Raw genomic sequence first — 23,132 nt, 5'->3', positions numbered from 1 at the left:
TTCATGTTACTTGATTGGCTGACTGGTTGATCTGTCGTTTCTTACCTGTAGGGAATCCTGGAAGACCAGATAATCTCAGCCAACCCTCTGCTGGAGGCTTTTGGAAATGCCAAGACCGTTAGGAACGACAACTCCTCTCGCTTTGTAAATTAGCATTTCTGTCTATGTCATATGGTGTCACTTATTTGTCATCATTATTAAGTCATCAAGGTCATTACCGTCTTGTTTTATCTCTGTTCAGGGAAAATTCATCAGAATTCACTTTGGAACTACAGGAAAACTGGCTTCTGCTGATTTTGAGACTTGTAAGTTGGGTCACACTATTTGCATAGTCCGGATTTTCCAGGTCATACTATCAACAGACTGTTGATAAGAAGCTGCTTACTATGGTTACGGTTAGGGTTGGGGTTTGGTTTAGAATAAGGGTTAGGGAAATGGTTAAGGTTAGGGTAAGGGTTAAGTTTAGGGTTAGGGTTCGGGTTAGTAGATAGTTAGTTGAAATGTTACTGATAGTCCATCTGTATATACTCTACAGACTATCCAAGTAAAGTGTTACCGTAAGTTGTATGCCACATTTGGCTCAGAAATATCTATGTTACACGGTGACATTCACATGATACACAGCACAGACATGTTCTCTTTGCTTTGGCAGATCTCCTGGAAAAATCCCGGGTGACATTCCAATTGTCAGCAGAGAGGAGCTACCATATCTTCTACCAGATCGTGTCCAACAAGAAGCCTGAGCTCAAAGGTACTCTTCTCATCACCACCAACCCTTATGACTTCCCGTTTATCAGCCAAGGGGAAATTGTTGTGGCTAGTATCGATGCCTGTGATGAACTGCTGTCTACTGCTGTAAGTAGAGAAACTTGGGCTAAATGCAATCAAACTCAAATTGCAGAAAATGTGTTGAATTTGTCTCCTAATTCCTGATTTGATCAGGATCCCTTGCAAATGCTCTGTTTCGTTCATTTAAAAAAAACACTGTCCACTGATGTGCTTCTAGAGTGCTATTGACATCCTAGGATTCACCTCAGAGGAGAAGATTGACATCTACAAGCTGACTGGTGCTGTGATGCATTATGGGAACATGAAGTTGAAGCAGCGAGAGGAGCAGGCGGAACCGGATGGCGCTGAGGGTAAAAACCTGGGATGCATGTCACTCCAGAAAGTTGTTCCCTCCCTCCTACCATTGTTCACACCCCTTCACATATCTGATAGAATTGCTCTAATATGGTGGAAACTTTTAATTGAATTATAAAACAAAATATATACACTACCGTTCAAAAGTTTGCGGTCACTTAGAAATGTCCTTGTTTTTGAAGGAAAAGCAAATTTTTTGTCCATTAAAATAACATCAAATTGATAAAATATACAGTGTAGACATTGTTAATGTTGTAAATGACCATTGTAGCAGGAAACGTCAGATTTTGTATGGAATATCTACATAGGCGTACAATGGCACGTTGTGTTTGCTAATCCAAGTTGATAATTTTAAAAGGCAATTATGTTAGCACAGCTGAAAAATGTTGTTCTGATTAAAGAAGCAATAAAACTGGCCTTCTTTAGACTAGTGGATTTTGACAAGTGCCAGGACAACCAGGTCAAAGCAGAGACCAAGAAGAACGAGCTGGAGGCCAAATTGGTGACCCTGCTCCAGGAGAAGAATGACCTGCGACTCCAAGTTCAGGCTGTAAGTATAGTTATTGAGTGCCAAAGGATAGGAAACAATGTTCTTACAACATTGAATGACTTGCTCTAGAGATCCAGAGTAATTCTATCACATCAAAAAGCAAGGTTATTAGGATGCAATAGAAAATATCAACAGAATATTATATTTTGTTGGAGACATTTTCTTTCCAGGAAAGTGAAGGTCTGGTGGATGCAGAGTAGAGATGTGAGGGCCTCATCAAGAACAAGATCCAACTGGAGACCAAAGCCAAAGAGCTGAGTGAGAGGCTGGAGGATGAGGAGGAAATCAATGCTGAACTGACTTCCAAGAAGAGGAAGATAGAGGATGAGTGCTCTGAGCTGAAAAAGGACATTGATGATCTGGAACTCACCCTGGCCAAAGTGGAGAAGGAGAAACATGCCACTGAAAACAGGGTGAATGTCTTTCATGAACGGGTCTGTTTTCCAAAAAAGGTAAGATCCTTCATTCACTGACGTGTCTTTTTTCCAAAAACTTCAGGTGAAAAATTTGACAGAAGAAATGTCAGGTTTAGATGAGACGATTGGAAAATTATCCAAGGACAAGAAAGCCCTCCAAGAGACCCACCAACAAGCTTTGGATGACCCCCAGGGAGAGGAAGACAAAGTCAACATTCTGACCAAAGCCAAAGTTAAGCTGGAGCAACCAGTGGACAATGTAAGTCTAATCATTGAGCTTTATTAGCTTTTATTCTGGATAGGTTTCACTATTAAACATACTTCCTACTTCCTTTTCCAGCTTGAGAGTTCTCTGGAGCAAGAAAAAAAGATACGGATGGATATTGAGAGGACAAAGAGAGAGCTTGAAGGGGATCTGAAACTGACAAGACTCTGTAATGGATCTGGAGAACGACAAGCAGCAGCTGGAGGATCGACTGAAAAAGTGCAATAAACACTTCAGTTATTCATCCATTCATATTCTAGAACATGTGATTTTGATAGAAACTCTGATCATATGGTTTGACTTGGCAGGAAAGACTTGTGAGTTCAGCCAGCTTCTCACCAAAATTTGAGGACGAGCCAAGTTCGTCAGCTCAATCTCAGAAAAAGATCAAGGAGCTCCAGGTACTCAACGAGAAAATATTGCCTTCAAGATTAAGACCTTTATGTGTTTAAAATGTTTCCTTCAATACTTTATTTCAGGCCTATATTGAGGAGATTGAGGCTGAACGTGCTGCCAGGGCTAAGGTGGAGAAGCAGTGGTCTGATCTCTCCAGGGAACTTGAAGAGATCAGCGAGAGGCTTGAAGAAGCTGGTGGAGCCACCAATGCTTAGATTGAGGTGAACAAGAAGCGAGAGGCCGAGTTTCAGAAACTGAGACGAGACCTGGAGGAGTCAACTCTGCACCATGAGGCTACTTCTGCTTCCCTGCATAAGAAATATGCAGACACCATGGCAGAGCACATTGACAATCTGCAGCGTATCAAGCAGAAGCTGGAGAAAGAAAAGAGTGAACAGAAAATGTAGATTGATGATCTGGTCAGCGACATGGAATCAGTGTCCATATCCAAGGTAGAGAACAATCTCATTCCATTACAGAAATATGCATTCATACTTTTTTTAATTCATGAAAACAGATAACATTGCTTATTATTTTTCTAAGGCAAATTACGAGAAGATGTGTCATGCTCTGGAGGACCGGCTGAGCGAATACAAGGTCAAGCATGATGAGAACACTCGCCAGCTCACTGATCTCAATACTCAAAGAGCAAGACTTCAAACTGAGAATGGTAGGAAATACATCATGCTGAGTTGGCAATAATCCACCACTTGGACCACAATCAAAGAGGGCCTGTTCTAACAAATGTTCTTATAATACTTTATTTGAAAGGCAAGTTTTCCCGCCGGCTTGACGAGAAAGATACTTTCTCAGATGTCAAGGACCAAGTTGTCATTCACTCAACAAATTGAAGAGCTGAATAGGCAGCTTGAAGAAGAAACCAAAGTTTGTTTTAAAATTATACTTTGAAGAATGAATTCATATCTAGACCTCTAAAGAGTCTAAAAAGTCAAAGTACACAGCTCTACACATGCTTAAAAATTATAACATCCAAATCATAACCAACTCCCATCTTTTGGTGTAAAGGTGGATGCTTGATCTGCTTTAATTTGTTTCTGTAAAGGCTAAGAGTGCCTTAGCTCACGCTGTCCAATCATCTCGCCATGACTGTGAGATGCTGAGGGAGCAGTTTGAAGAGGAGCAGGAGGCCAAGGCAGAGCTGCAGAGGGGAATGTCCAAAGCCAATGTAGAGGTGGCTCAGTGGAGAGCCAAATATGAGACTGATGCCATCCAGCGTACTGATAACCTGGAGGAGGCCAAGTGTGTCAGAAGATACAGGCCTTTTAAACATTGTGCTTTAGAAATGTACTGCTCACCTTCATGAGGCCAAGAAACATTGTGTTTCAACACTAAAAGAAGGACATTCATATCCTCAGGAAGAAGCTTGCCCAGCAACTCCAGGATGCTGAGGTGGCCATTGAGGCTGTGAATGCCAAGTGTTCCTCTCTGGAGAAGACTAAGCAGAGGCTGCAGGGAGAAGTGGTGGACCTCATGGCTGATGTGGAGAGAGCAAATAGTCAAGCAGCTGTCCTGGATAAAAAGCAAAGGAACTATGACAAGGTAATACACTTGTATTGAATTTACATGTAGCGACCTCCATAAAAAAGTTTATCAGTCACCCACCAATTCTGACCCTTAAGTAGTAGACTACACTAAATTAGACTACCAATGTTTTGCCAAAAAGCTCAAATCAAGTCAACCACCTTTAACCAATATCTTTCAAACCCTCCTTAGATTGTGGCTGAATGGAAGCAGAAGTATGAGGAGAGTCAAGCCGAGCTGGAAGGTTCCCAGAAAGAGTCTTGTTCCCTCAGCACTGAACTCTTCAAAATAAAGAACTCCTACGAGGAATGTCTGGAGAACCTGGAGGCCATGAAGAGAGAGAACCTGCAACGTATGCTAACTAGACAATAGTCTGTGTCTCTGCAGGTTTAAACTTCAGATCTGTAACTAACAATGATACTAATGTTATTCCAGAGGAAATATCTGATCTGATGGAACAAGTTGGTGAGAATAGCAAAGCCATCCATGAACTGGAGAAGAACAAGAAGCAAACAGAGACAGAGAAATCTGAGATCCAATCTGCTCTGGAGGAAGCCGAGGTTTGATGCCAATGGAGAAATGTCCTGAAATATGAAAATGTCAATAATCAATTGAATAATTTCAGCATGAATAACAGATATTGTTTCGTCATTGTCACCCCCCCCCCCCCCCCCCCCCCCCCCACACAATTTATCCAATTATTTTAGGCCTCTTTGGAACACGAAGAATCCAAGATCCTTCGTATCCAGCCGGAGATAACCCAGGTCAAAGGTGAAGTGGACAGGAGGCTGGCGGAGAAAGAGGAGGAGATGGAGCAAATCAAACTAAACAACCAGCATGTCGTTGACACCATCCAGTCGGTCCTAGACTCTGAGACCCTCAGCAGAAAGAGGCCCTGAAGATCAAAAAGAAGATGGAGACCGATCTCAACGAGATGGAGGTTCAGCTGAGCCACGCCAACAGGCAGGCTGGTGAGGCCCTGAAACAGCTGAGAAATGTCCAGGCAGACCACAAGGTAATGCATTCAAAGCATTTCTACATAATATGAATCTATAATGTCTTACTAATTAACTTTATTAAAAAGTTGAGTTTATTTCTCTCCTCGGGATGCCCAGCTGCACCTGGATGAGGCTCTGCGTAGCCAGGAAGAGCTGAGGGAGCAGGCAGCCATGGTGGAGCGCAGGAGCTCCCTGATGCAGGCCAAAGTGGAGGAGCTGAGGGCTGCCCTGGAACAGATGGAGAGGAGCCGCAAGATGGCCAAGCAGGAGCTGACTGATGCCTGTGAGTGGGGCTGCTGCATTCCCAGGTATACTCACAAATATGTAGCCTTGCCTTGGTTTATATAGATTTCCCATGCCACTATTGTAACATCTAATAAAATTATCTATAATGCCATACTTTAACAGAACACCAGTCTTCTCAACACCAAGAAAAATCTGGATGCAGATGTCAGTCAGCTTGCAAGGGGAAGTGGAGGATGCCATCCAGGAGGCCAGGAACGCAGAGGAGAAAGCCAAGAAAGCCATCACTGTGTCATATCAAGCAAAGATTCACACTATTTTACCTCCATATCATGTCATGTAAAACCAACAACAATATGATGAGATGAAATGTTCTCCTACACAGGTGGCCATGATGGCTGAGGAACTGAAGAAGGAGCAGGACACCAGCGGTCATGTAGAGAGGATGAAGAAGAATCTGGAGGTTAGTCAAGGACCTGCAGCACCTGTAACGACTTTCTTCCTGGGATGAAGGAGAGGACCAAAACGCAGCGCGGCTAGTGTTCAACATGTTTAATAACAAAGAGACGATAACGTGAACACTATACAAAATACAAAATAACAAACGTGAAAACCGATACAGTCCTATCTGGTGCAGAACACAAAGACAGGAAACAATCACCCACAAACAAACAGTGAAAACAGCCTACCTTAATATGGTTCCCAATCAGAGACAACGTAAAACTGCGCAGACGGACAGCTCAGACGGCGCTGGGCAGACGGGCAGCGCAGGCGACGCTGGGCAGACAGGCAGCGCAGGTGGCGCTGGGCAGACAGCAGACTCTGGCCTCTGGAGACACACAGGAGGCTTGGTGCGTGGTGCCGGAACTGGTGGTACCGGGCTGGAGACACGCACCACAGGGCGAGTGCGTGGAGGAGGAACAGGGCTCTGGAGACGCACAGGAAGCCTGGTGCATGGTGTTGGCACTGGTGGTACTGGGCTGGGACGAGGAGGTGGCGCCGGATATACCGGACCGTGAAGGCGTACAGGAGCTCTTAAGCACCGAGCCTGCCCAACCTTACCTGGTTGAATGCTCCCCGTAGCCAGGCCAGTGCGGCGAGGTGGAATAGCCCGCACTGGGCTGTGCTGGCGAACTGGGGACACCATGCGTAAGGCTGGTGCCATGTACACCGGCCCGAGGAGACGCACTGGAGACCAGATACGTTGAGCCGGCTTCATGGCACCTGGCTCGATGCCCACTCTAGCCCGGCCGATACGTGGAGCTGGAATGTACCGCACCGGGCTAAGCACACGTACAGGAGACACCGTGCGCTTTTCCGCACAACACGGTGTCTGCCCGTACTCTCGCTCTCCACGGTAAGCACGAGGAGTTGGCGCAGGTCTCCTACCTGACTTCGCCACACTCCCCTTTACCCCCCCCCAAGACATTTTTGGGGCTGACTCTCAGGCTTCCAGCCTCCTCATACCACCGCCTCTCGGCTTTAGCTGCCTCCAGCTCTTCACGAGGTTGGCGATACTCTCCAGCTTGAACCCAGGGTCCCTTACCATCCAGTTCGTCTTCCCAAGTCCATTCCTCCTGACATCGCTGCTCCTGCTGCTGCTGCTGCCGCTTACCATGCTGCTTGGTCCGATCTTGGTGGGTGATTCTGTAACGACTTTCTTCCTGGGATGAAGGAGAGGACCAAAACGCAGCGCGGCTAGTGTTCAACATGTTTAATAACAAAGAGACGATAACGTGAACACTATACAAAATACAAAATAACAAACGTGAAAACCGATACAGTCCTATCTGGTGCAGAACACAAAGACAGGAAACAATCTCCCACAAACAAACAGTGAAAACTACCTTAATATGGTTCCCAATCAGAGACAACGTAAAACACCTGCCTCTGATTGAGAACCATATCAGGCCAATAAGACACACCTAAACCAATGAAACACAAAACATAGAATATACCCACCCAGCTCACGTCCTGACCAACTAAACAAAGACTAAACAAAGGAAATAAGGTCAGGAACGTGACAGCACCGCCTGGATGAGGCTGAAAACCTGGCCATGAAGGGCAGCAAGAAGCAGCTCCAGAAACTGGAGGTTCAGGTAACCCATCCCCTTTTTCACAAGATTATCATAGTATGGGACTCAAATACTCTAGATTAATCTAATGACATACCGGCAGATGGTGCTGTCTCCCAGAGCTGCTAGACTGGAGGCATAGTGAAATCATTGTTTTTTACCTGCTATAATGGAAGGGTATCCCAGAGGAAGCCTGAAACTATTCATAAAGTGTTGACTACTTGTGATGTGATCCAGAACTGGAGGCTGAGCAGAAAAGAGGAGCTGATGCCATGAAAGGAGTCAGAAAATATGAGCAGGGAGTCAAGGAGCTCACCTACCAGGTAGTAGAGAAATGAGTTCGGAGGAATCTGAATCAATCAGAAGTGATCTAATTTCCTTTACCTCACTGATTGATCTGCTGATCTCTGCTTGCAGACCGAAGAGGACAAGAAGACTGTCCAAAGGCTGCAGGACCTGGTGGACAAGCTGCAGTTGAAAGTGAAGGCCTAGAAATGTAAGGCTGAGGAAGCTGTAAGCTTAGATCTATGACCTAATGAGAAAGTACCTGGATGTTATTGTTAATCCCTGACTTCTTGTATTATGGTCTGGTGGTGTTGTTCCAGGGAGAGCAGGCCAACACCCACCTGACTAAGTGCAGAAAGATGTAGCATGACCTGGAGGAGGCAGAGGAGAGGGCTGACGTCGCAGAGTCCCAGCTCAACAAGATTAGAGCCAAGAGCAGGGATGCCGGGAAGGTACGATACGATACAAAAACATAAGTACAGTGATCCCTCGCCACTTCGCGGTTCACTTATCGCGGATTCGCTATTTCGCGGATTTTCATAATGCATTTTTTATTTTTTTTTGGTGCATTGTGCTCTGCATTCTGATTCGCTAAAAACTCACTCCCGCTTCTTGTATCAAAACATGCTACGAATTGTGCTATCATTTTGTCGTCTCGTGCAGTTATGTGTACGTACATAAAACAGCTTGGCAAATTTACATTAAATTGGCCAAATTATCTTGTAATTTCGAACATCTCCTAAACCCATAATGTCGACGAAACGGCCTACACGTGAGTCACTGTATTTGTATACATGTAATAGTTGCTAATTGTAAAAAAAAAAAAGTTTTCTATTTCGCGGATTTCACTTATCGCGGGTCATTTTCGGAACGTAACCCCCGCGATAAACGAGGGATTACTGTATTCATATATTTCAGTACTACATTGATTGATTGATGTGTGTATTATTTGCCCAAAAAAAGGAAAATAAAAAACAACATTTGTATTACATATTTTTTATCTTATGTACCAGCCTTAATCTGAGTGAGTAGAAGACCCAGAAGTGGTTAGAAGGCCCAGGATTTGTACCTGCTTGGATGCCTACCTGGATGCCTACCTGGATGCCTGGATCTGTTTATGTATAGACTGTAGCACAACCTAGTGGAACTATAGTACAAAATACATGAAGCAGGTGCATGTATAACTGTTTCTGGGGTTGTTTTAAAGTGTGACACAAAACATTAACATTCACTTTTATCTGTTTTGCATTAACATATCCTCCAGTGATCTAATTTTGGTCCTTATCTTGCCAAACAAGGCAACAGTATAACAAGTGTAACACAATCATCCAAATCATTAGTCCCTTAGCCAAACAGTATGGATTTTGAGGCTCAATTTAGACCCGGCAGGACTGCCATGTAGTTTTAATTTCATTTGAGAGTCTGCGATTTTCAGAGATTAGTAGAGATCCTCAGGAGAATGCATGGTGACATTTTGGGCTTCCCCACGACAGCCAAAATAGACCTCTCCAATGTCAAAGTCCAATACAGAACACACGCACACACAAAAGGCCTACGGGCCTAAAGCTTGCATGCTATCTCAGGATTAGCCATGATTAAGGCCCCATAATCAAAAGTCAATCCAGACTGATCAGAAAGGCACAGAGACATTTCCTATCGCTGAGCTAAATCATTAGCTGTGTGATGCCTTCTTTAGTTCTTCCTGTTTAGTGCACAGTGATTGACTATCATATTTAGGGTGGCGCATCCCACCTGTGTTTGTCTTATTTTTGTGGTCCAGTTATAAACGCACGCATTCGGTCAAGTCATCATCATAACTTTGGAATTTCAATTGTCTGAAAACCAGATTGGAATTTACACTTGGCATGGAAGTATAATACCCATTCTGCATGTTTTGTATACAGCAGGATTACACTGGAGCTTTAATTCGATTTCCAATAAGGTCCTGGGCTCTTTCTGCCCAAATACAAACAGATTAACAGATGAGTATCTCCATGCTATTGATTTATGTTAGATTGATGTTTTAAACTAGAAATATAAATGATGGAACTATACATTATAGATGGAACATCTATATGCCTGGCAAAATATACAGATGCTGAAATGCCATTTCTTGGACAAATTAAGATCATGCTTAGAATAGGATCACAAATGTATCCTTATCTTTGCGTCATCTTAAATGGATAGCTGTCCCTCCCAAAAAATGTAAGATGCAAACTATTTCAAGGTTTCACATTTCTCCTATTCCATCTATCGGTTTATGTCATGTCTGGCCTCTGAAAACCATTGTCTGGCCACCATGCCACTAGATCCCAGAATAAGCCCCATAATGAGAGATGACAGAGAACTAATCAGGGGGGTGGCTTACTTTTCCATGCCCAAAACAACGGGAAGGATTTGAGGGGCGACCCAAATTATCTCAATAAAAGCCGCTCCAGTGAGTCCCTTTGATTACTGAGGGATCCGTCTGAGGGAGAACTCTGGTGAGTAATATTAAACCCTCTCCTATAGAGGTTTGTGCACTACTGACTGTCTATGCTAAAGCTTTTTATCAGCAAAAGGTTCCATTATGATGTTTTCAAATGTTTTATTTCATTCAAAAATGAATAAAAAAAGAATGGTTCCTATATCTCCTCAGGTGAGTGAAACAAAACAGCAACCTTTTCTCAGCGAGTCTGGATTTGGGTAAGGTTGAAGACGCTTTATTTTACAGTCCTCTCTCAGCTGGTCCTTTTCATTGATTCCTGTCACTGGATGTCTCTCCATCAGAGAAAGTGAATTCTTTGGACTTATTTTGAAACTCTGCTTTCTCTTCACAGTAAAAGCCCAGCCATGAGTACGGACGCAGAGATGGCCATTTTCGGCGAGGCAGCCATATACCTCCGGAAACCGGAGAGAGAGAGGATTGCCGCTCAGAACATCCCATTTGATGCCAAGACAGCCTGCTATGTGACCAACAGCAAAGAGCTGTACCTCAAAGGCAACATCCAGAAGAGAGACGGTGGCAAAGTCACTGTAAAGATTACTGGTGGACAAGTGAGTGTTTGACTCCACAAGTAAATAATATAGACAGTATTACTACACTGAGTATACCAAACATTAGGAACACCTTCCTAATATTGAGTTGCACCCCCCCCTTTTGCCCCCGCAGAACAGCCATAGTTCGTTGCGCATGGACTTTACAAGGTGTTTAAAGCGTTCCACAGGGATGCTTGCCCATTTTGACTCTAATGTTTCTCACAGTTTTGTCAAGTTAGCTGGATGTCCTTTGGGTGTCGGACCATTCTTCATACACACAGGACACTGTTGAGTGTGGAAAAACCCAGCAGCGTTGCAGTTCTTGACACAAACCGGTGTGCCTGGCACCTACTAACATACCCCAATCAAAGGCACTTACATCTTTTGTCTTACCCATTCACCCTCTGAATGGTACATATGCACAATCCATGTCTCAACTGTTTCAAGGCTTAAAAATCTTTCTTTAACCTGTCTCCTCCCCTTCATCTACACTGAAGTGGATTTAAGTGTCGTCAATAAGGGATCATATCTTTCACCTGGATTCACCTGGCCAGTCTTTATCATAGAAAGAGCAGGTGTTAATGTTTTGTATACTCAGTGTACATTGTAATAATAGCTAATACAATATGTTAGTAATTAACAGAAGTAGTACTACATGTTAATAACTCTCATGTCTAACTTTCCAAGGGTGTAACAGTGACGGAGGATGATGTGTATCCAATGAATCCTCCTAAATTTGATAAGATTGAGGACATGGCCATGATGACCCACCTCAACGAGGCCACTGTGCTGTATAACCTCAAAGAGCGTTACGCAGTATGGATGATCTACGTGAGTCTAGACTGCTTGACATTACGTACTGTCAGTGGTGGAAAAAGTACTCAATTGTCATACAGTACTTGAGTAAAAGTAAAGATACCTTAATATAAAAATGACTCAAGTGAATGTCACCCAGTAAGATACTATTTGAGTAAAAGTCTAAAAGTATTTGGTTTTAAATATACTTAAGTATCAAAGTAAAAGTATAAATCCTCTCAAATTCCTTATATTAAGCAAACCAGAAAGCACAATTATTATATATATTTTTTTACATTTACAGATAGCCAGGGGCACACTCGAACACTCAGACATAATTTACAAATGAAGCATTTGTGTTTAGTGAGGCCACCAGATCAGGCAGTAGGGATGACCAGGGACGTTCTCTTGATAAGTGCGTGAGTTGGACTATTTTCCTGTCAAAATGTAACAAGTACTTATGGGTGTCAGGGAAAATGTATGGAGTAAAAAGTACATTCTTTTCTTTAGGCATGTAGTGAAGTAAAAGTTGGCTAAAGTAAACGTACACCAAAAAACGACTTAAGTTGTACTATAAAGTATTTTTATTTAAGTACTTTAGACCACTGTAGTATGTACAATTCTTTATCATTCACTCCAATACAATATCAATGAGATGAGCCAAAAGTAATTGGTTACTAAACTGTGTTTCAGACCTACTCTGGGCTGTTCTGTGTTACTGTAAACCCCTATAAGTGGTTACCAGTCTACAACCAGGAGGTGGTAGTGGCCTACAGAGGGAAGAAACGCATGGAAGCCCCGCCTCATATCTTCTCTGTCTCTGACAACGCATATCAGTTCATGCTCACTGGTAAGGTTGATATTTGGCTGTAATGGAAAACCTTATTCAGCAGAATTACCTGATTATGTCAATATATCCCCCTCATTAAACCCTCTCATCAAAATATTTTTATTCACAGACAGAGAGAACCAGTCTGTCCTTATCACGTAAGTTGCATTCTATATTAACAAACCGTCATATTTTTTTACCACTTATCTTACCTATCTTATTCTTTTCCCAACCTTGTTTATTTATCTGAACTCAGTGGAGAATCTGGTGCAGGGAAGACTGTGAACACTAAGCGTGTCATCCAGTACTTTGCGACAATCGCAGTGTCTGGGAAGAAAGAATCTACCAGTGGCAAAATGCAGGTGAGGCCCTGTGATACCAGGCTGGTGCCAGCTGACAAAAACCTAGTTCAAATGTATGTAATAGTCATTTTAACAAGTAAGTATCAGATAAATAGTGGTTTGTGAAGTAAAGTGTAAGCTATTATTCTACAGGGCTCGCTGGAGGATCAAATCATTGCAGCCAACCCCCTGCTAGAGGCCTATGGGAATGCCAAAACTGTGAGGAACGACAACTCCTCGCGATTTGTAAGTTGAGCCTATTACCGTTACCTTTAATATAATTCTTAAAGACATGTTACAGTTCAAACCAGGAATCATAAATTATTATTTTCCAAACAGGGTAAATTCATCAGGATTCATTTTGGAACCACTGGAAAGCTAGCATCAGCTGACATTGAGACATGTGAGTCTATGCTGTATGTTTCTGTGCATGGTCTAGACTAGAGGTTATGGAAGGTATTGACACTCTTGACTCTTTCCCCAGACTTGCTGGAAAAGTCCAGAGTGGCATTCCAGCTCGCTGATGAGAGAAGTTATCACATCTTCTATCAAGTAATGACCAACCACAAGCCAGAGCTGATAGGTAAGGATCACATGATTAATGGTATTGCCAATGGTCCATCCTGACATTAAAGCTGAGTATTGAATTTAAAATCACTAATGACTATATTAATCTCCCCAGAGATGCTGCTCATCACAACCAACCCATATGATTTCCCCATGATCAGTCAGGGGCAGATCACTGTGACCAGCATCGTAGACAAAGATGAACTGGTCGCCACCGATGTAGGTCTTCTTGATTTGACAAATAACTTGGCAAATTATGTTTGCACATTTACCATAATGCGATTAGCATAATACAACATGATGTGGAATCTACTTATAGTATATATATTGTTTCCTACTCTTCTATTAACATCGAATCTACTTATATCTGATTGATGTGGCTACTAGACTGCTATTGATATCTTGGGCTTCACGCTGGATGAAAAGATGGGCATCTTCAAGCTGACAGGTGCTGTGATGCATCATGGGAACATGAAGTTCAAGCAGAAGCCGAGAGAGGAGCAAGCAGAGCCAGACGGCACTGAGGGTAAACATGGGTTTTGGATATGTATACATACTATGAATATACTGTATATATACACCTACTCTGAAAAGTACAACATGTGACTCATCTCAGTGATGGTCCCTTGAGGGTGGTCAACTTGAAGTAATAGAGATGTTAAAACTCTTCTGCGGCTCCTGTCATTGTTTTAGTGGCTGACAAAATTGCCTACCTCCTGGGCCTGAATTCTGCAGTCCTGCTGAAAGCACTCTGCTACCCCAGAGTGAAGGTTGGAAATGAATATGTCACCAAGGGACAGACAGTCCAGCAGGTGAAAAATCATATCTATTCAATATTACCAATAAATGCATATCAATCAGTCCATTATGATTATTACAATTCTGTTGTATTATTGTTGAACTTTTAGGTCCATAATTCAGTTATGGCCCTGGCAAAATCCATCTATGAGAAGATGTTCTTGTGGATGGTTATCCGCATTAACCAGATGTTGGACACCAAGCAGCCAAGGCAGTTCTTCATTGGTGTCCTGGACATCGCTGGGTTTGAGATCTTTGATGTAAGTAGTGAATGTCCTCAGCACAGTACTTCATCTAATGATACAGTCTCTGTAACATTGAAATACAGTATGTCAATCAAATACTTTCTACAGTACAACAGTCTGGAGCAGCTGTGTATCAACTTCACCAACGAAAAACTGCAACAGTTTTTCAACCACCACATGTTTGTGCTGGAACAAGAGGAGTACAAGAAAGAGGGAATTGAGTGGGAGTTCATAGACTTTGGAATGGACTTGGCTGCCTGCATTGAGCTCATTGAGAAGGTAAGTGTAATGGGAATATTTAACGTCAGATGACAAGAATTTACACTACTGTTGTATCTCGTATCAACCTTTTATCAACCTCATTCCACTACAGCCAATGGGCATCTTTTCCATCCTTGAAGAGGAGTGCATGTTCCCCAAGGCTTCAGACACCACCTTCAAGAGCAAGCTGTACGACCAGCATCTGGGAAAGACTGGCTGCTTTCAGAAGCCCAAGCCTGCCAAAGGCAAGGCCGAGGCCCACTTCTCCCTGATGCACTATGCTGGAACTGTAGACTACAACATCTGTGGATGGCTGGACAAGAACAAGGACCCGCTGAACGAGTCTGTGGTCCAGCTGTATCAGAAGTCTGCAGTTAAACTGCTGTCTCTCTTATATGCAAGCTTTACACAAGCCGATGGTATGGGATCTATAACTTTACCTCTACAAACATGGTCTTGTATACACAACATGGTGTTATAGATATTCACACAACTCTTGCTTGTTTCATTGACAGATCTTAGCAAGAAAGGTGCCAAGAAGAAAGGGGGCTCCTTCCAAACAGTGTCTGCCTTGTTTAGGGTAGGGGGATTCATCAAGTAGTGAAAATGATGACTACAAATGAGGTATTGAGACTCAAACGTTCCACTCAAACACGTTACTATCATCCCACAGGAGAACTTGGGCAAGCTGATGACAAACCTCAGATGCACTCATCCTCACTTTGTGCGCTGCTTGATTCCCAACGAGTCAAAGACTCCAGGTAGCACTAAAGCATTGGTTACTGAGTGTATGTACGAGATGGAGTGAGCTCCAAAAGTAATGGGACAGTGAATTTTTTGTTTTGTTTCATTGTAAAATGTATTGTAAAACACTTCGACATGGATGTGGATGCTACCATGATGACGGATAATCCTGAAAGAATTGTGAATAATGATGAGTGAGAAAGTTACAGACGCACAAATATCTTTGCGTGCTAGGAATATGGGACCAAATACTCAACTTTGGACCACTTTAATCCACATAAGTGAATTTGTCCCAATGCTTTTGGTCCCCTAAAATGGGTGGACTATGTAAAACAAAAGTTATAATTTCGAAATGGTTAATCCGATATGGATGAGAATACCATAAAATTAAAGCTAACAGTAAGCACGTTAACCTCATAGTCATTTAAAATCCAAATTGCTGGAGTACAGAGCCAAAACGACAAAACATGCGTAACTGTCCCAAAACTTTTGGAGCTCACTATGGCAGTTAACAATCATTCTCTTCAGATAAAATGCAGCCAAAATCTTGTACATCTTAGGTCTCATGGAGAATGCCTTGGTGATCCACCAGCTGAGGTGTAATGGTGTGTTAGAAGGTATCAGAATCTGCAGAAAAGGTTTCCCGAGCAGAATCCTGTATGGGGATTTCAAGCAAAGGTATACAATCATTCCCATGGTAGTTCACCAAAAATGCTATGCATTTAAATCCTTTGAAAAAAATACAACATACCTAAAGTATATATCTTTCATGTTTGTAACAGGTACAAAGTATTGAATGCCAGTGTTATCCCCGATGGCCAGTTCATTGACAACAAGAAAGCTTCAGAGAGGCTCTTGGGGTCAATTGATGTGGACCACACTCAGTACAAATTCGGGCACACCAAGGTAAGAGGAGCCCAATTTTGTTCACGATCACAAACCACAATATTAACATTGGCAGTCAATTTAAATCCTATTCTACGGCCCAACTATGTATTTTTGTCTCTCAGGTGTTTTTTAAGGCTGGGCTGCTGGGAACTCTGGAGGAGATGAGAGATGAGAAGCTGGCAGCGTTGGTTACAATGACTCAAGCGCTCTGCAGAGGCTTCGTCATGAGGAAGGAGTTCAAAAAGATGATGGAGCGAAGGTAAGACTGTTCAATTGACTCAGTAGGACTGATCTGCTTGACTAATTATCTGTGAAGCTATAATATTTCATTTTTCTGACCATGGGGATGATGTAATAACCACTTATTCCTCACACAGAGAATCTATCTTCATCGTCCAGTACAACATCCGCTCCTTCATGAACGTGAAACACTGGCCATGGATGAAGCTGTACTTCAAGATCAAGCCCCTGCTGAAAAGTGCTGAGACAGAGAAGGAAATGGCCTCCATGAAGGAAGAGTTTGCCAAGTGCAAGGAGAACCTGGCCAAGGCTGAAGCCAAGAAGAAGGAACTAGAGGAGAAAATGGTCTCCCTTCTGCAGGAAAATAACGATCTTCAGTTACAAGTAGCTTCGGTATGTTATTCACCAGTTAGGCCCCAAAAACTTTACAACAAAGCTATATTGACATTGTAAAATAAATAAAAGCATGTAAAAATATAAAGGTTATTTTATGTTGAAACCCTCATATTAAACACCAACGGTATTCACTAAGTTGATGGGTTATATTTAGGATAATGTTTTACAGCTTTGTCATTCTATTTTTCATTTTTAAAACATCTTATTTTCTAATTGTATATATTTTACATGTTATGAAAATTAGCTATAATCCTTTAAAATTTCCAGAATTCTGGTAGATTACTGTTAAATTGTGAAGTTACCGGTAACAAATAAATATAATATTTGATTTAAACATGTTTTGAAAATAATTCTGTAGGAAAGTGAGAACCTTTCAGATGCGGAGGAGAGATGTGAGAGTCTCGTCAAGAACAAGATCCAGCTGGAGGTCAAAGCTAAAGAGCTGAGTGAGAGGCTGGAGGATGAGGAGGAGATAAACGCTGAGCTGACCGCCAGGAAGAGGAAGCTGGAGGACGAGTGTTCTGAGTTAAAGAAGGACATTGATGATCTGGAGCTCACCCTGGTTAAAGTGGAGAAAGAGAAACATGCCACGGAAAACAAGGTGAAAGAAACTTCCCCGGCATAAAGTCTACATTGAAGCTATATATTTTATCAGTATGAGAACTGTTCACTTTTGTGTTTCTGTGTTTGTGTGAACAGGTGAAAAACTTGACTGAAGAAGTGTCAACGCTGGATGAAACCATTGTTAAAGTATCCAAGGAGAAGAAAGCCCTCCAAGAAGCCCACCAGCAAGTCTTATATGATCTCCAGGCAGAGGAAGACAAAGTCAACACTCTGACCAAAGCCAAGGTCAAGCTGGAACAGCAAGTGGACGACGTGAGTTTGACAAGTCCAGTACATCATAGGCCTACTGTATGTCATGACGTCCTAACCTTGGTATATTCTTAAAATTATTCGATGTGATTTTACAGCTAGAGGGCTCTCTTGAACAAGAGAAGAAACATTCCATGGACCTTGAGAGATCCAGGAAGAAGTTTGAGGGAGATTTAAAACATGCCCAGGAATCCATAATGGATCTGGAGAATGAAAAACAGCAAACGGATGAAAAGCAGAAGAAGTAAGATTAAATACTTCTTACATACTGTATACATTCTACTGGATCAAGTTTTATCCACATTTTAACAACTTTCAATTAATATGTAACTTATAGGAAAGACTTTGAAATTTGTCATCTTGCTGGGAAAATGGAGGATGAGCAAGCCCTTGGTGCCCAGTTGCAGAAGAAACTAAAGGAACATCAGGTATCAAAATGCAACAAATGTTTCAAGCAATGATGTTGATATGTGGTGCAACTGCCAACAATGCATCCAATGTTTTTTTTATCAACTGTTCTGTTTTTTCCAGGCCCGTATTGAGGAGCTGGAAGAGGAGATTGAGGCTGAACGTGCTGCCAGGGCTAAGGTGGAGAAACAGAGGTCTGATCTCGCCAGGGAACTTGAGGGGATCAGTGAGAGGCTTGAAGAAGCTGGTGGAGCCACCATTGCTCAGATTGAGGTGAACAAGAAGCGAGAGGCCGAGTTTCAGAAACTGAGACGTGACCTGGAGGAGTCAACTCTGCACCATGAGGCTACTTCTGCTGCCCTGCGTAAGAAACATGCAGAAAGTATGGCCGAGATGGGAGAGCACATCGACAACCTGCAGCGAGTCAAACAGAAGCTGGAGAAGGAGAAGGGAGAATACAAAATGGAGATCAGTGACCTGGTCAGCAACATGGAGTCGGTGTCCAAATTGAAGGTAAGTTAACATGATTTATTGCACATTTTCAAACCTATATTTGTGGCTATAAAGAATGTTTTGTTCTGCCAGAGTAACCTGGAGAAAATGTGCCGAAGCCTTGAAGATCAAATCAGCGAGCTAAAGGCCAAAAGCGACGAAAGTCAGCGAAACGTCACTGACATCACTGTCCAAAAAGCAAGATTCCAAACAGAGAGTGGCGAGCTTTCTCGTCAGCTGGAGGAGAGAGAATCGCTGGTATCCCAGCTGACCAGAAGCAAACAGGCTTTGACTTCGAAGGTGGATGAACTGAAGAGGCTGGCTGAAGAGGAGCTTAAGGTACAGAAACACAACTGATTCAAATGTCCGCATCACGTCAAACAAACATTAAGACATATACTAAACGTTTCCCTTACTGGGTGTGTTTGCAGGTCAAAAATGCCCTAGCCCATGTGCTCCAATCGTCCCGCCACGACTGTGACCTGCTGAGGGAGCAGTTCGAGGAGGAGCAGGAGGCCAAGGCAGAGCTGCAGCGCGGCATGTCCAAGGCCAATGGAGAGGTGGCTCAGTGGAGAACCAAATACGAGTCTGATGCCATCCAGAGAACAGAAGAGCTGGAGGAGGCCAAGTATGATTAGTCAGACCTGTAGATATACAGTGTTAGGCTCTCATGCCGACACCAAACATTCAATTGCAAAGATATTCTGATTTACATACAGTGTTTTTTTTAAACTGTTGATGACAATATAGAGACCATTCTATTTCTTAATATATAGCAGCGTTTGCTGAAATCTCTATATCTATGGCTCTCTATAACTTTTCATTGATCTATTAGGAAGAAGCTTGCCCTGCGTCTTCAGGATGCTGAAGAGACAATTGAGGCTGTGAACGCTAAGTGTTCCTCTCTGGAGAAGAGCAAGCAGAGGCTGCAGGGAGAGGTGGAGGACCTGATGATTGATCAGGAGAAAAATAATGCCTGGGCCGCTAACCTGGACAAAAGGCAAAAGAACTTTGACAAGGTATTAAATGACTTGGAGTGGACTCAAATCATTCTAAGTTGAGGTCTATTTCTTTTTAACAAACTTTTTGTCTCCTCAGATTTTGGCTGAATGGAAGCAGAAGTATGAGGAGAGTCAGGCTGAGCTGGAAGGTTCCCAGAAAGGGTCTCGTGCTTTGAGCACTGAGCTCTTCAAAATGAAGAATTCTTACGAGGAATGTCTGGATCAGCTGGAGACCATGAAGAGAGAGAACAAGACGCTGCAGCGTATGGCTGAGACTGTGGTTTTGGCATTCTTAGACTTTAAAAAGTATCCTATAGGCAAAGGCAACTGATAAAATTATAGACCAAATCTCTGTTTTTCTATTTGATCACCAGAGGAGGTCACAGGCCTGAGTGATCAGCTTGGTGAGACTGTGAAGAGCATCCATGAAGTGGAGAAGGCCAAGAAGATTATAGAGACTGAGAAAGCAGAGATCCAGACAGCTCTTGAGGAAGCAGAGGTACTGTGTTTCAACAATACTGTAGATGAGTAAAGTTGGTGTGGTTCAGTTCAGTTCTGCGCATGAAACCTGGTAGGTTGTACTCTTTATAGTTACATGTACACTTCAATGCAAGTGCTCTTCAATCACCACCCGTATCTCCCTCAGGCCTCTCTGGAGCACGAGGAGTCCAAGATCCTACGTGTGCACCTGGAGCTGGCCCAGGTCAAAGGCGAAGTGGGCAGGAAGCTAGCGGAGAAGGACGAGGAGATGGATAAGCTAAAATGCAACAGCCAGAGGTTGATCGAGTCCATGCAGAGCACTCTGGAAGCTGAGGTCAGGGGCAGGAATGATGCTCTCAGGTTCAAACGCAAAATGGAGGCTGATCTTAACGAGATGGAGGTCCAGCTGAGCCATGTCAACCGGCAGTCTGCTGAGGCCCAGAAACAGCTGAGGAATGTCCAGGGACAACTTAAGGTGAGGGTCAGTTTTACTGCAAACAGCCACGTGATGAATTTTAGAGCAGGGTAATGTGTGGCATCATAACAGAGCATGGTAGTAGCACTATCCCCCAACTTCGCTGAATTGGTGTTAGAAGTAGGATCCACAACTCTACTTTCTTGCTGCACTTCAGTTGCAGCTTCATAGAACTAATCAAGACATGGTTGTGACTGGTTTGCCAGGATGCCCAGCTGCACCTGGATGAGGCTCTGCATAGCCAGGAAGAGCTGAGGGAGCAGGCAGCCATGGTGGAGCGCAGGAGCTCCCTGATGCAGGCCGAAGTGGAGGAGCTGAGGGCTGCCCTGGAGCAGACGGAGAGGAGCCGCAAGATGGCCGAGCAGGAGCTGACTGATGCCTGTGAGAGAGTGGGGCTGCTGCATTCCCAGGTTAGTGTCAGTGGCTTATTTACATCATATTTACAAGGAAATATAATCATGTAAATTACAGTTGAGGCCTGATCTATTCTCATCGGTCAAGTCAGGAAGAACTTCTCAAGTTTAAGAACTTCTGTTTCAGAACATCAACCAGATGAGCACCAAAAAGAAGCTGGATGCTGACCTCACCCAACTCCAGGCTGAGGTTGAGGATGCTGTCCAGGAGGCCAGGAATGCAGAGGAGAAAGCCAAGAAGGCAATCACGGAAGTGAGTGACAACCAGAGGTTTCACTGAGTACACTGTCATAGACATCCCTCTTTCAATCCTGTTTGTCCTTGTTCTCTGTGTGCCAATGCAGGCAGCCATGATGGCTGAGGAGCTGAAGAAGGAGCAGTACACCAGCGCTCACCTGGAGAGGATGAGAAAAAACCTGGAGGTCACAGTCAAGGACCTGCAGGTCCGTCTGGACGAGGCTGAGAACTTGGCCATGAAGGGAGGCAAGAAGCAACTCCAGAAACTGGAGACCAGGGTGAGTCAATAACAGCTATTCTCTTTTGATATGCAAATGCATAGCTCTCAAATGGATGATATCCAGAGGATTAGCCGACTGAGTACAAGCGGTAGGAAAATCTCTAGGCTATAATAACTCTGCATCTGAATTTCAAATTGATTTTTCAAAAGAAGTGCATATTAATTAAACAAATATATTTGAGTGACATTCGAACCTTTGACCCTCTGGGTTGCAGGTGCGAGAGTTGGAGGGAGAACTGGAGGCTGAGCAGAGGATGGGAGTTGATGCCATCAAAGGAGTCAGGAAATATGAGAGGAGAGTCAAGGAACTCTCCTACCAGGTAGAGGATTACCATATTGCATTGATATTACCACTACTACGGTAGTTTAATGATAATGATGGTTATGATGATGACGATGATGTGGGGTAGGTGGATGAAGACAAAATGGTAATAATAATAATATTTTCCAGGCAGAGGAGGACAAGAAGAATGTCTTCAGACTCCAGGACCTGGTGAACAAGCTGCAGCTGAAAGTAAAGGCATACAAACGCCAGGCTGAGGAAGCTGTAAGAAAAATGTCATTTGTGATCTATACCCCAATTCAAAATGTCTGCATATTTATTTGATTATGTTGACCTTGTTGATGCTTAATTTCTCCACAGGAAGAGCAGGCTAACACCCACCTGACTAAGTTCAGGAAAGTGCAACATGAACTGGAGGAGGCATCCGAGAGGGCTGATCTCGCTGAGTCCCAGGTCAACAAGATGAGAGCCAAGAGCAGAGACATGGGCTCAACGGTTTGTTTGAAATGATACCTTTACAGAAAATGTTGTTTAGTAATGCCACAGTATTCATAGGTAGGGAATGATATCAAACCTTTCTTTTCTCCAAACAGAGCAAAGAATAGTGATATGACTCAGAAGACTCCTAAAATATGAGTTTTTAATGACTTATGTACTATGCATGCTTGGCTCACTGTATGTGCTGTATTATTAAACTCACATAATATGGGTTTTGTGTGTAGTAGACCTATGATATAAGCTCCTTTGGAAAGAATAGTCCATTTCTACCTGAAGTATATTGGCGCCGCCTTGTGGTTAACACCCGTTGTATTTTCTAGATTGCGACACTAAGATGATTTTCGACCTAATAAATATGGCTATGCTGTATGTTACAAAGAGCATAGGCTCGCCTACCATGATTGTGAGTTCTGCACTACGTTTAATTGCAAAATAAATTGTGGCACACATTCAAAAAGTATGACCTCGTAGCTGCATTCATTGGACGTGCATATCATTGATCGGTGGAGCTCCTTTTCAACAGTTCACGTTATGGCAAAGTCACATTATTTTACACGGTCGCCTTGTCAACCCTTCATAAACAATCGCGTCTTGGAGAAGTGATTCAATTGACAAAGTGCATTACATTTCAATAGGCACAGCCTTGGTGAAAGTTGC

The 23,132-nt window shown here is 43.0% G+C and overlaps 2 protein-coding genes and 1 pseudogene across 2 annotated transcripts; all 3 read left to right on the top strand.

Moving 5' to 3' along the window:
* Positions 1-46: 46 nt before the first annotated feature.
* LOC139580781 (myosin heavy chain, skeletal muscle-like) lies at positions 47-4,101 on the top strand (annotated as a pseudogene).
* Positions 4,102-4,119: 18 nt separating this feature from the next.
* Positions 4,120-5,316, top strand: LOC139580782 (myosin heavy chain, fast skeletal muscle-like). Its single transcript, XM_071409787.1, has 4 exons — positions 4,120-4,330; positions 4,505-4,664; positions 4,748-4,872; positions 5,020-5,316. Exons 1-4 carry the CDS (start codon positions 4,262-4,264, stop codon positions 5,209-5,211), a joined length of 546 nt encoding a protein of 181 aa, XP_071265888.1. The 5' UTR covers positions 4,120-4,261; the 3' UTR covers positions 5,212-5,316.
* Positions 5,317-5,894: 578 nt separating this feature from the next.
* Positions 5,895-22,933, top strand: LOC139580778 (myosin heavy chain, fast skeletal muscle-like). Its single transcript, XM_071409781.1, has 42 exons — positions 5,895-7,652; positions 7,866-7,951; positions 8,046-8,124; positions 8,234-8,365; positions 8,927-10,598; positions 10,733-10,949; positions 11,619-11,762; positions 12,420-12,576; positions 12,686-12,713; positions 12,812-12,917; positions 13,050-13,142; positions 13,236-13,299; positions 13,381-13,479; positions 13,579-13,682; positions 13,851-13,989; positions 14,157-14,275; positions 14,372-14,521; positions 14,615-14,785; positions 14,880-15,186; positions 15,283-15,347; positions 15,441-15,528; positions 16,072-16,189; positions 16,294-16,417; positions 16,522-16,658; positions 16,777-17,032; positions 17,394-17,636; positions 17,735-17,911; positions 18,007-18,152; positions 18,246-18,336; positions 18,440-18,829; positions 18,902-19,147; positions 19,240-19,436; positions 19,644-19,827; positions 19,907-20,072; positions 20,184-20,308; positions 20,456-20,764; positions 20,971-21,174; positions 21,305-21,430; positions 21,522-21,692; positions 21,910-22,014; positions 22,146-22,241; positions 22,338-22,933. Exons 5-42 carry the CDS (start codon positions 10,483-10,485, stop codon positions 22,485-22,487), a joined length of 5,928 nt encoding a protein of 1,975 aa, XP_071265882.1. The 5' UTR covers positions 5,895-7,652; positions 7,866-7,951; positions 8,046-8,124; positions 8,234-8,365; positions 8,927-10,482; the 3' UTR covers positions 22,488-22,933.
* Positions 22,934-23,132: the final 199 nt, after the last annotated feature.

Source organism: Salvelinus alpinus, chromosome 7, assembly GCF_045679555.1.
Source record: "Salvelinus alpinus chromosome 7, SLU_Salpinus.1, whole genome shotgun sequence".
In the NCBI taxonomy this organism is placed as follows: domain Eukaryota; kingdom Metazoa; phylum Chordata; class Actinopteri; order Salmoniformes; family Salmonidae; genus Salvelinus; species Salvelinus alpinus.
This window is presented reverse-complemented; position numbering and strand designations above follow the sequence as displayed.